At 39.9% G+C, this 13356-nt stretch overlaps 1 protein-coding gene across 13 annotated transcripts in view; it reads left to right on the forward strand.

Moving 5' to 3' along the window:
• The window catches only part of SPDL1 (spindle apparatus coiled-coil protein 1), a 470586-nt gene that overhangs the window by 377839 nt on the left and 79391 nt on the right, over window positions 1-13356 (forward strand). For all 13 annotated transcript variants that reach the window (XM_073589468.1, XM_073589469.1, XM_073589466.1 and 10 more), the window contains one exon: window positions 408-595. In XM_073589468.1, coding sequence (XP_073445569.1) covers window positions 408-595 — 188 coding nt within the window. The remainder of the gene's footprint in view (window positions 1-407; window positions 596-13356) is intronic.

Here is a 13356-nt window from a genome sequence, read left to right on the forward strand (position 1 = left end):
TTTTATCCCATAGGCATATGAGGTTTCCATTAGCTCTATTATGGGCATGCTTACAGTTTTTTGTTAATAGCCGTTGGCTTTTTAATTGTTTTTTTATTATTGTAGTTTTGTGATTTCACTGAAGAAATATTGAATATTTGTAGATTATCACCTTCTAATCTACAGTATCTGCGTACCTCTTTTCATTAAAGTTTTGCACTTTTTTCAGCATACTTTAGGTGGATCCCTTGTATTTTTTGGGTGGTGTCTTCTTTTCTTCTTTATGCATTAATTTATGATGATGCTGCACAATGTCCAGCAATCTCCCTACTTATATTTACTGTAAGCGGTCATGAAGAAGTTAATGTTTTGGGCAGTCTGCTTGTTAGTATAATTTTTTTACTTTTTTTTATTTCAACTCTTTTAAGTAAGGAGATGGAGAAGCTAAAAGATGAATTATCGCTGCAAAGAATGAAAGCTTTAGCAGAAGGCCATCGAGTCTTGGAGCTGGAACGGAAGCTTTTTAACACTGATAGACATCTTAAACTCTCTCAGAGTGAAAACATGAAACTTCGTATCAGCCTGGATGAACTGAGGATGAAATATGAGCCTGATGGTACAAGTAAAATTTTATATACTATCTCTGATTAAGCAAATTAAAAACTCTCGGAGAGAGTAGTAAAAAAAAATAATGTAGCAATGGTTTCTCCAAGCTAGGTTATAGCATTTCTGAATGGGGGTCTTCTAAAATTTCACCTCACTTTACTGCCTTGTTTTACTTGCAAAATTTGCATTGTGACATATTCAGTTTATTGTATTATACTACATACTGTACCCTTTGGGTTAAAAATGCTCAATATACCACTGAATAAAATCTGTGAGGGGTGTGATTTCCAAAGCGATGTGTCACTTGTGGTTTTTTTTTGCTGTTTAGACACATCAGGGGCTCTCCAAACGCAGCATGGCGTCAGCCATCGATTCTAGCTTTTTTTGCGTTCAAAAGGTTAAGCGATGCTGCTTCTCCTCTGAGCCCTGCTGTGCAACTAAACAGACTTCCCCCACATATGGGGTATCTGAGTACTAAGGAGAAATTGCACACTTTTGGGTATTTTCTGTCATATATAGACCTCTTAATCCCTTAACCCCGGAGCTTTTTTGGTTTTGCGTTTTCATTTTTTGCTCCCCTTCTTCCAAGAGCTATAACTTTTTTATTTTTCCATCAATATGGCCATGAGAGGGCTTTTTTTTTTGCGAGACAACACTATTGGTTTTACCATGTCGTGTACTAAAAAACGGGAAAACTGGTTTATTGTTTGGCTTTTTTTTAGTAAATTCACTAAATGCTAAAAATGACCTGCCATTATGATTCTCTAGGTCATTACGAGTTCATAGACACCAAACATGTCTAGGTTCTTTTTTATCTAAGTGGTGAAAAAAATCTCCAAACTCTGTTAAAAGAAAAAAATTGGCATTTTGACCTTTTTTTATTGCTACGCCTTTTAGCGATCAGGTTGGTCCTTTTTTTGATAGATCAGGCGATTCTGAACGCAGCTATACCAAATGTGTTTGATTTTTTTCATTTTGATTTGGGCGAAACGGGGGTGTTTTTATTTCTGTTTTTGTTTTTTTGTTTTTACTTTTGGCAGGCTTCTATAGTTTCCATGGGAGGCGATGATCAGTCAGCCTCTATGTAGTAAAATTACTCACTTGCTATGAGCGCCCGACCACTGAGTGGCGCTCACAGCAAGCTGGCGCTGACAACCATAGAGGTCTCCAGGAGACCTCCGTTTGTCATGCCAATACATCGATGACGCAGGTCACCGGTGGGCGGATTTCTGGCACGATTACTGGAAGCACTTGTTAAATGCTGCTGTCAGTGTTTGACAGCATCATTTAAGGGGTTAATAGCCACGAGTGGGTCGTGATTCCAGCTGACATGTCCCGGGAAAGATGTGGGCTCACCGCCTGAATCCACATCAATGGGAGGGAGTCCAACATCGGCGTCGGTGTACGCCCAAAGTCGGAAAGGGGTTAAAGTCACTTTAAATGTGACGTGGTCCCTAAAAAAAAAAAGAAAAATGGTTTTGTAAATTTTGTTGAAAAATTGTAAATTGTGAAATTGCTGGTGAACATTTAACCCTTCTAACTTCCTAACTAAAAAATTGTTTCAAAAATTGTTCTGATGTAAATTAGACATGTGGGAAATGTTATTTATTAAACCCTTCTCCCCGGAGCCTGTTTTCACCATCCTGACCATGCCAAATTTTACAGTTCTGACCAGTGTCACTTTGTGATATCTCTGGAGCGCTTCAACGGATTGATTCTGAGATTTTCTTGAGAATTATTGTACTTTATAACAGTGGTAATATTTCTTCCTTTATTTGTGAAAAAATGTAAATTTTAGTGAAAATGTATCAATTTTCAAACTTTTAGTTTTTATACCCTTAAATCAGAGTTTTGTTACATATAATAGTTAATACCGTAACATGTCCCATATCTTTACTTTACATCACATTTTTTTAAAACATTTTTTTTTGTTAGAATGTTATATGAGGGTTAAAAGTTGACCAGCGATTTTTTTTTTTTTCATTTTTTCAGCAAAATTTACAAAATCTTCCCACATCACATTTGAAGTGACTTTGAGGAGTTTATATGACAGAAAATACCCAAAAGTAACACCGTACTAAAAATGTCACCCCTCAAGGTGTTCAATACCACATTCAAGAAGTTTATTACACCTGCAGGTGCTCACAGGATTTAATGGAATGTTGAAGAAAAAAATGAACATCTTTTTTTTTTTTTGCAAAAATGTTAGTGTAAACCCCATTTTTTTTATTTTCACAAAGCTAACAGGAAAAAATGGACCCCAAAATATCTTGTGCAATTTCTCCTGAGTACGTTGATACCCCATATGTGGGGGAAACCACTGTTTGGGCACATCGCAGAACTCTGAAGGAACGAAGCACCATTTGGCTATTTGAATGTCAAATTTGCTGGAATAATTGAAAGACACCATGTTTGGAGAGCCCCTAATGTGCCTAAACAGAGGATAACTGACACCATTTTAGAAACTAGAACCCTCAGGAAACGTATCTAGATGTGTGGTGAGCACCTTGATCCACAAGGTGCTTCACAGGAATTTATTATGTTGAGCCGTAAAAATAAAAAATCAAGTTTTTCCCACAAAACAAATTTTTTTTTAGCCCCACTTTTTTATTTTTACAAGGGTAACAGGAAAAAATGAACCCCAAAAATTGTTATGCAATTTCTCCTTTGTACACCAATACCCCATATGTGGTCAAAAACTACTTTGAGGCAGAGACCTCAAGAATGGAAGAGTTAAGATTTTGCTGGAGCGGTTTGAGGGTGCCATGTCACATTGCTAGAGCCCTTGAGGTGTCAAAACAGCAGAATCCCCCATAAGTGACCCCATTTTACAAACCACACCTATCAATGAATTTATCTAGGGCTGCAATGATCATATTGACTTCACAGAATTTTATACCATTGGGCAGTGAAGAAAAAATATATTTTTTCCACCAAAATGTTGTTTTGGCCCCAGATTTTACATTTTCAAAATTGGATATGAGTAAAATGGCACCAAAAATTGTTCCGCAATGTCTGCTGAATGTAGATATACCCCATATGTGGCTGTACAGTACTACTTAGCCATACGGAAAGACTCTGAAGGGACGGAATGCTATTTACCTCCTGGAACGCAGATTTTCCTAGAATAGTTTGCTGTTTCCATACAAAGGAGCCCCTAAGTGCTAGAAAAGCATAATCCACCCTCCTTCAAGTGACCCCATTTTGGAAATTATAGCCTTTTAGAATTTATCTACAGATGTAGTAACGATTTTGACTCCATGGACGTTTTCCAGCAACAAACAGCAGTGGATGTTGTTGAGTGAAAATTGCAAACTGGAGTTGTAGTTACCAGTACACTGTAGTCACCAGTAGGTTATACCCAGCTCATGCTTCTGGAGACACGCACCTGTAAATTAGGCCAGCTCTCATCACTACAGAAATGCCAAGCATTTGGGTGCTAAATGTGGTTTAAGCATACTGGGGCTCAGAAGGGAGGAGGGGAGTCATTTGGATTTGGGAGTGGAGAATTTGCTGAATTTCTTTTGGGGGGCTAGGTGCCATTTCGCTTTTCCAGAGCCTGAGCACAATTTGACGTCTGGAGTGCAGATTTTGCTTGAATATACTGAATGACTTCATATACAAAGCCCTAAGTGCTAGAAGAATAGAATCCCCCTTCAAGTAACCCCATTTTTTTAAGTTATACCCCTTTTGGGAGTTTATCTACAGGTGTAGTAATGATTTTGACTCAACTGTACGCTGTAGTGCCCAGTACATTGTGTTTTCCAGCTCATGCTTCTATCTCAGAACAGGAACATTTTATTTAACCCCTTAACGTCCAATGACGGACAGAGTCCGTCATTGGACGCCTCTTCCTGTTTGGTGCGGGCTCATCACCAGAGCCCGCACCTTTTCCAGCACATGACAGCTGATCTGATCAGCTGACATGTGCCCGGAACAGCCGCGGCTGGAATCGCGATTCATCCGCAGCTGTTAACATGTTAAATGCCGTGTCAAACGCTGACAGCGGCATTTAACATGCACACGCAGGAAACGCATTATTACCTCCTCCCATCGGCACAGGTGTCACTTGATGGCGGGTCGCCGATGGGTTGGTATGACAATCCGAGGTCAGCTGGAGACCCCTGTGGTTGTCATTGCTGGATCGCCATGAGCACCGCCTGGTGGTCGGCGCTTATAGAATGTGATCATATCTGTTACATAGAGCAGGGCTGCAGCCCTCCTCTATGTAGCAGAGGCAATCGAACAACTGCAGCTTATAGACTCCTATGGAGACTATTGAAGCATGCAAAAAGTAAATGAAAATGTTTTTAAAAATAGTTCAAATCACCCCTCTTTCGTCCCATTCAAAATAAAATGTAAAAAATCAAATATACACTATTTGGTATTGCCGCGTTTAGAATCGCCTGATCTATCAGTATATAAAAAGAATTAATCCAATCGGTAAATGGCCTGGAGAAGTGACCTGGAGAATCATAATGGCAGGTCACTTTTAGCATTTAGTGAACCTAGTAGAAAAAACAAACCAAAAAAAAGGGTGGGATTGCACCTTTTTGCAATTTCACCGCACTTGGAATTTTTTTTCCTGTTTTTTATTACACCACATGATAAAGCCAATGACATCGTTCAAAAGTACAACTCGTCCCGCAAAAAACAATAGAAATGTTATGGCTCTGGGAAGACGGGGAGCAAAAAATGAAAATGTGAAATCAAAAATACCCCTGGTCGTTAAGGGGTTAAACACATCCAATTGTGGAAGTTTATTTTTATTCCAAGATCAATGTATTAAAATTAACTTTTGTTCGTGTGAAAGCCCCTTTAAATGTTTGACCATGCTATGATGCACCGAGCACCTCTATTTGGTTTAACCCCTTAACGACCGCCGATACGCTTTTTAACGGCGTTAGTAAAGGGTACTTAAACCACAGCGCCGTTAATTGACGGCACTGTGGAGAAAGTAAATAGCGCCCCCCAGAGTCGGATTTTCTCCGGGGTCTCGGCTGCCGGGGGTAGCCGATACCCCAGAGAACATGAATCTGGTCGGTTTTTACCTACCCTACTTTTGCAATCGCTGTTATTAACCGTATAATGGCGATTGCAAAAAAAAGCCGTGATTTTGCATTTGATTTCTCTCTCCTCTGATGTGATCGCACATTAGAGGAGAGAGAAATTTGGTTCCCGATCCCCCTGGTACCTCCCGGTGGTCTTCATGGTCCCCGGGCCCTCCTGCCTCCTCCAGTGGGCGCCGCCATCTTGGTCTGGGAAGAAAATGGCGAGTGCATTCACAGTGCGCCCGCCGAATCTGCCAGCCGGCAGATTCCATTAATTCATTACAGGTACATTTTGATCACGGTGATAAACCCAAACACCGTGATCAAAATAAAAAAAATAGTAAACAACCCCCCTGTTTATCACCTCCTGAGTTAGGAATTAGGTTTGGGGTTGGAATTAGGGTTAGAATTAGGGTTGGAATTAGTGTTAGAATTAGGGTTAGGATTAGGGTTTGGGTTGGGATTAGGGTTAGGGGTGTGTTGGGGTTAGGGTTGTAGCTAGAATTGAGGGGTTTCCACTATTTACCAACTTTGGGGGTCTAAATTCTCCTGTTACCATTGGGAAAATAAAAAAAATTGGGGGCTAAAAAATCACTTATCTGGGAAAAAAAGATTTTTTATTTTCACAGCTCTGCATTATAAACTTCTATGAAGCACTTGGGGGTTACCACACATCTAGATAAGCTCCTTGAGTCTAGTTTCCAAAATGGGGTCATTTGTGGTGGGTTCTCCACTGTTTAGACACATCAGGGTCTCTCAAAATGCAACATGACGCCCGCAGAACGTTCCATCAAAGTCTGCGTTCCAGAATGGCGCTCCTTCCCTTCCGAGCTCTCCCATGCGCCCAAACAGTGGTTACCCCCCCCCACATATGGCCATCGTTGTACTCAGGACAAATGGCAAAACAACTTTTGTGGTCCAATTTCTCCTGTTAGCGTGAAAAGAAATTAAAAAAGCAGACTAAATAAATCATTTTTGACGAAAAAAAATCATTTTAGATTTTCACTGCTCTGCGTTATAAACTTCTGTCAAGCACTTGGGTGTTCAAAGTGCTCAACACATCTACTGTAGATAAGTTTCTTAAGGGGTCTAGTTTCGAAAATGGTGTCACTTGTGGGTTTTTTTCACTGTTTAGGCACGCCAGGGGCTCTCCAAACGCGACATGGCGTCCATTCTCAATTCCAGCCAATTCTGCATTGAAAAAGTCGGTGCTCCTTCCCTTCTAAGCTCTGCCATGCGCCCAAACTGTGGTTTGCCCCCACATATGGGGTATGGGCGTACTCCGGACAAATTGCATAACAACTTTGGGAGTCTGATTTCTCCTGTGACCCTTGTAAAAATAAAAATTTGGGGGCGAAAAGATCATTTTTGTGGAAAAAATGATTTCTTATTTTCACTGCTCTACGTTATAAACTTTTGTGAAGCACTTGGATGTTCAAAGTGCTCACCACACATCTACATAAGTTCCTTAAGGGGGGTCTAATTTCCAAAATGGGGTCACTTGTTGGAGGTTTCCACTGTTTAGGCACATCAGGGGCTCTCCAAACGCCACATGGCATCCAATCTCAATTCTAGCAAATTCTGCGTTGAAAAAGTCAAACGTTGCTCCTTCCCTTGCGAGCTCTGCTATGTGCCAATAAGTGGTTTACCCCCACGTATGGGGTATCGGCATATTCAGGAGAAATTGCACAACAAATTTTGTGGTTCATTTTCTCTTTTAACACTTGCGAAAATAAAAAAAAATTGGTTCTGAAGTAAATTTTTTGCAAAAAAAAGTTAAACGTTAATTTTTTCCTTCCACATTGTTTCAGTTCCTGTGAAGCACGTAAAGGGTTCATAAACTTCTTGAATGTGGTTTTGAGCACGTTGAGGGGTCCAGTTTTTAGAATGGTGTCACTTCTGGGTATTTTCTGTCATGTACACCCCTCAAAATGACTTTAAATATCATGTGGTCCCTAAAAAAAATGGTTTTGTAAATTTTGTTGTAAAAATGAGAAATGGCTGGTCAATTTTAACCCTTATGACTTCCTAACAAAAAAAAATGTTTTCCAAAATTGTGCTGATGTAAAGTAGACATGTGGGAAATGTTATTTAATAAGAAATTTGTGTGACATACCTCTCTGATTTAAGGGCATAAAAATTTAAAGTTTGAAAATTGCAACATTTTCAAAATTTATCGCCATATTTAAATTTTTTCATAACTAAACACAAGTTGAAGAAATTTACCACTAACATGAAGTACAATATGTCACGAAAAAACAAACTCAGAATCGGCAGGATCCGTTAAAGTGTTCCAGAGTTATAACCTCATAAAGTGACAGTGGTCAGAATTGTAAAAATTGGCCTGGTCATTAAGCTTCAAAATGGCTCTGTCACTAAGGGGTTAAGCAGTCATTCTGTGAAAAGTCTCTTTCAAACATGAAGTACCAAATAAAACAAAAGCAGCATCATAAACATAATAAAAACCTAAGTAAACAAAACACAATGAAAATATTGCAAAAAACCTAATTTACCTAGTAGGTGCAGAAAATCTGCAGCATCAAAAACTCACAAAATTCTTATAATGGGAACGTAGCCTTAAAACCTAAAAAATAAAATAATTTTTCCCTCTCTGATTGTTCCATTTTTTCTTTTTTTTTCTGAAATACAGTTCCAGAGAGACGAGCTTTTTTTATTTAACGCTATTATAATCTATGTCAAGGGGGCGTTACTCACATGCTAATGATGCCGAGCAGTGTGAAGACACGCTCCTTTAGAATCCTTTGAGCAACGCCCTCTTGGTAAAAACTCTAAAAATAAAAAAATAAACTCCTATCTGTGAAAACAGGATTTTGGTTGCTTGCCGTAAAATCTGTTTCTCAGTCTTCATTGGGGGACACAGGAACCGTGGGGTGTGTACTGCTGTCACTAGGAGGTTGACACTATGCCATGAAAAAAATGTTAGCTCCGCCTCCGCAGTATACACCCCTCCGACCAGCTGTAGGACAGTCAGTTAGTGGAAAAGCAGTAGGAGGAGACATTATCATGTAAGTCAATCATATAATCTATACAGATAATAGAATCATGGGAGGGCGCTGTGTCCCCCAATGAAGACTCTGAGTAACAGATTTTACGGTAAGCAACCAAAATCCTGTTTTCTCTTTCGTCTCATTGGGGGACACAGGAACCGTGGGACGTCCAAAAGCAGTCCCTGGGGTGGGAGAAGACAGAAACTTCCTTCAGGTCGGACAACTCTACTGCCACCTGCAAAATTTTTCTGCCTAGGCTGGCGTCCGCTGAAGCATAGATGTGGACCTTATAGAACCTTGAGAAGGTAAGCATGGACGACCAAGTAGCTGCCTTGCACAACTGCATGGCTGATGCCCTATTGTGTACCACCCAGGAGGCGCCCACCGCCCGGGTTGAATGGGCCTTGACCCCAGCAGGGGACACCCTGTCCTTCACCCTTTAGGCTTCCAAAATTGCCATTCTGATCCAGCGGGCAATTGTTGCCTTAGAGGCCAGCAGACCTCTTCTCAACGCATTGGGGATAACAAAGAGGGAGTCTGCCTTCCTGAAGGGAGCGGTCCTGGCCAGATAGAGCCTTATCGCCCTGACCAGGTCTAGCTTATTCAAAGAACGCTCCAGAGGATGGGTTGTGGTGGTTCAAAATGACGGAAGGATTATCTCCTCGTTCAGGTGGAAGGCTGATACGATCTTGAGAAGAAAGTTAGGAGGAGGCCGCAAAACAACCTTGTCCTGGTGCATAATCAAAGATGGAGGGCGACCGGACAATGCCGCTTATTTTGAAACCCGCCTAATAGAGGTGATGGCTACAAGAAATACCACCTTCCAGGACAGCAAAGACATGGGAGCTTCCTGGAGGTGTTCAAAGGGTGAATCTGTCAAGGCTTCCAAGACCAGATTAAGATCCCATGGAGCCACTGGGGATTTTTAAGGAGGAGCTGTATGTGTCACCCCTGGCAGAAGGGTCTTAACCTGTAAGCGGGAGGCCAAATTTCTTTGAAATAGAATACTAGGGATACTATTGAAGAGAAATAGCGCAATAGTGCATTATCCAGTGTAGGTATATCAATTTAAAAATAATGCACTCACCAGATGGAGCTTGTACTAAGCATGGAGGATTCGCTGCTGCAGAACCACAGATCCACGAGGGACTGACATAGAAGATGCAGGATAGGAAAAAAGTCGTCAGACAATCCGCTCTGCAAATCACTATGAACAATTATTATTACAGTGGTCTTTATTTGACGCGTTTCGAAGTTTCACAGAACTCCTTCCTCAGGAAATAACCACATGCAAGTATCATGAACAGGTTCTTAAATAGAAAAAACAGTACACTTGTCATTCAGGTGCTCGGCGTCTAACAGGTCACCTGATTCAAAAGGATGTCAAAGTTCATTACTTGAACACATGGTAGACACTGAATAGGCAAAATATATATAAATTTGTGTTATAAAATTATTATTATACTTGCATTATAAAATGACTAATATATATTATTTTCTTTATTAACAATCAACGGAAAAAAATTATTAAAAGAAAATTTAAAAAGAAAGGGACAAGAACCTCCAAAAACGGGGGGGAAAAAAAGAAGAAATGCCTTACAGGGAGAACATCCTCTCGAGAGCCACCATGAAACCACACAAACAGTGCCAAATCCAACAACATGTATAGAAAAACAAACTTATACCGTGAAATTTCTGAATAAAATATTCTGTAAAAGACACTTTTTGGTCTTTGGTCTCTATATATATATTATTGCACAGTTCTTGCTGGAGGATTAAAATTGCATAAAAATTATTTATATAAAAGATATTTATATAAAAAAATATAAATATCCATATAAAAATTATTAAAAATATATATTTAAAATTACTTATGTTATCCTTTCATTATTGAATTGGTTGTGCAGTAAAATTTGCGGTATATAGGAATAGTGATGTTCACGATATTAAACAACATATTAAAATATAATTATCAATGAATTAGTGGCAGGGTATTGCATGTGCTCAAAAAAAAAAAAACACACTAAGGCTAATTTCACACTTGATTTTTTTTCAGCGCGTTTTTTGCGCAAAAAAGCGCATAAAAAAACGCATACAAACGCTGCGTTTTCCAAGCATTTTTATGCGCATGCAGGAAAAAACGCAGCGTTTTTATGCATTTGTATGCGTTTTTAGTGCGTTTGCGTTTTTTACACATTTTTTGGTCAACACCCAAAAAAAAACAAAAAAAACATTCAACAACACACAAGACCAATGGGACGTCAATGTCGGTGTGGTATGTTAATATATAGACCCTGTCTACAGTATTCTTCAGATTTGCTTGATTCTTCTCGTGTCAACATGGATCTGCGCTGGAAGAGTTTTCACTTCAACTTGGATTTAGACATCGCGATGGCTCAGGCGTATGCAGTTGCTTGCCATGAACAAAGGAAGAGAGAGAGGCTGCGAAGACGGCAGCGGCGGCATATGTGGATACATCCGATTGTTGAACTCCGGGAGAGCCGTGGGGCATACCACACCCTCTACAGTGAGCTACAGGCAAACCCGGAGAAATTTACAGATTATATCCGGATGTCCCAAGAAAGCTTCAGGGATTTGCTTGCTCGTGTCCAACAATCCATCCGGAGACAGGACACACAGCTCCGTCGTGCGATTCCTCCTGAGAAACGGCTACTGGTGACATTACGGTACGTAATATTTAAAAACCAAGGGGTGCGGTCTGATGGGTTTTTTTTTTACATGTAGTATTCAAAACCTTGGGTAATTAGTTTTCGTGAATGTACTAATATTTTATTTTATAGTTTTACAAAATAATATACAGAAATATTAATTTTACTTCTTTCTCTGTTTACAGATTCCTGGCGACTGGAGAAACCCTATCTTCACTACACTTCCAGTACCGTATTGGAATCTCTACCTTGTCTGGAATTGTTGCGGACACCTGCCGGGCTCTCTGGAATGTTCTTTGTCCAGAATTTATGCCCCTGCCCACCGCTGAAAAGTGGATGGAAATTGCTGACAAATTCTGGACAGTATGCAATTTCCCCAATTGTTTGGGAGCTGTTGATGGTAAACACATACGGATCATCAAACCCAAAAGAACAGGATCTGAGTACTATAATTACAAAAAGTACTTTTCAATAGTACTCATGGCCATTGCGGATGCCGGATGTATGTTTGTAGCAGTGCACACTGGAGCATTTGGCCGTGGTAATGACTCACAGGCTTTTAAAAACTCAGACATGGGCCGGAGGTTGTATGGCAACCAATTTAATATCCCTATGCCACAGTCTCTTCCTCACACCGAAGCTCCGCCACTGCCCTTTGTAATGGTTGGGGATGAGGCTTTTCAAATGTGCGCAAACTTACTGAAACCCTACTCCAGCCGGGACTTGGACCACACCAAAAAAATATTTAATTACAGGCTGACCAGGGCCAGAAGAACTGTCGAGTGTGCTTTTGGGATTCTTGTCTCAAGATGGCGAATTCTCGGCACAGCCATAAATCTTAAACTTCAAACGGTCGATGAGGTGGTGAAGGCGTGTGTGGTTCTACATAATTTTGTGATGGCTAAAGAGCACCCGACCTTTGAACTGGATGATGATGCTCCTAACCCATTGCCTGAATTCACTCAGCACCCTCTCAGGTCATCCGTTGAAGTTGGCCAAATGAGGGACCAATTTGCGGCCTACTTTATTTCTGATGTAGGATGGGTGCACTGGCAAGATGAAATGGTGTAATAATGTTCGTTTGTGTTTGTTAATAAAAAACCTTATTTGATACCAGTACTGAGTGCACTATGTTTTTTACACTCCAATAAAATAAAAAACTTCCCATGTATACCTGTGAATTCCTGATGTTTATTCACCTGCGCAGGTAAATACACAATTTAAAATGCAGCATCGCTAGTCTGCATTAAATATATTGGTAAGCAAAGCTGCAGGTTAAATATGGTAAGCAAAGCTGCAGGTTAAATATGATATGTGTATTAACCTGGGCATATGATTGATAAATAGTTCTGATTATGACAGTGAGCGACTTTGTTTGGATCGGGTTTCATGAAACCAAATTAGTTTCAAATAAATCTTGTCCAACCAGTGGAAAACAAGTTGGAGATTCATTCATTTTGAATGAAAAAAACTCACCTTTTTTTTTGACCGAGTTTCACCAGTTTATGTTTCTGGAAACCAGATCCTAGTTGATAAAACGCTAGTTATTATACTAGGCCTTGGTATGTAACATATTAACAGATTACGTTTATTTTACACTTGTACTAGGCCTTGGTATGTAACATACGTTTATTTTACACTTATACTAGGCCTTGGTATGTAACATATTAACATATGACGTGTATTTTACCCATCAGTGGATTCTAAACACACGAGTGTGTTTTTAATTACAAGGTATATCAATAATCCCCCTTGTCTAGAATCACCTTGCCTAGAATCACAATAAGTGAAATGAGGATGGTAAAAACAGCCAATCCTCCAAACACTTTTTATGACACCTTGCAAAGTTTAAGTCACATTGTGTGTACGGCGCAGTGTGTGTGAGCGGCGCCAAAAACATTAATCAAACTTTGTTATGGTGAACCAGAAATTGTAAATTTATTTTGAAACAGAAATATTTAAAAAAACTTTATTTTTTTCTGCGTTTGTGGGCAGATGGTTGCAAGCTGGGGGTGTGCAGGGAAGATGCAGAACTAACTGTTG

The sequence above is a fragment of the Dendrobates tinctorius genome, unplaced genomic scaffold (genome assembly GCF_039654945.1).
Source record: "Dendrobates tinctorius isolate UK_male_01 unplaced genomic scaffold, ASM3965494v1 ptg000108l, whole genome shotgun sequence".
NCBI lineage: Eukaryota > Metazoa > Chordata > Amphibia > Anura > Dendrobatidae > Dendrobates > Dendrobates tinctorius.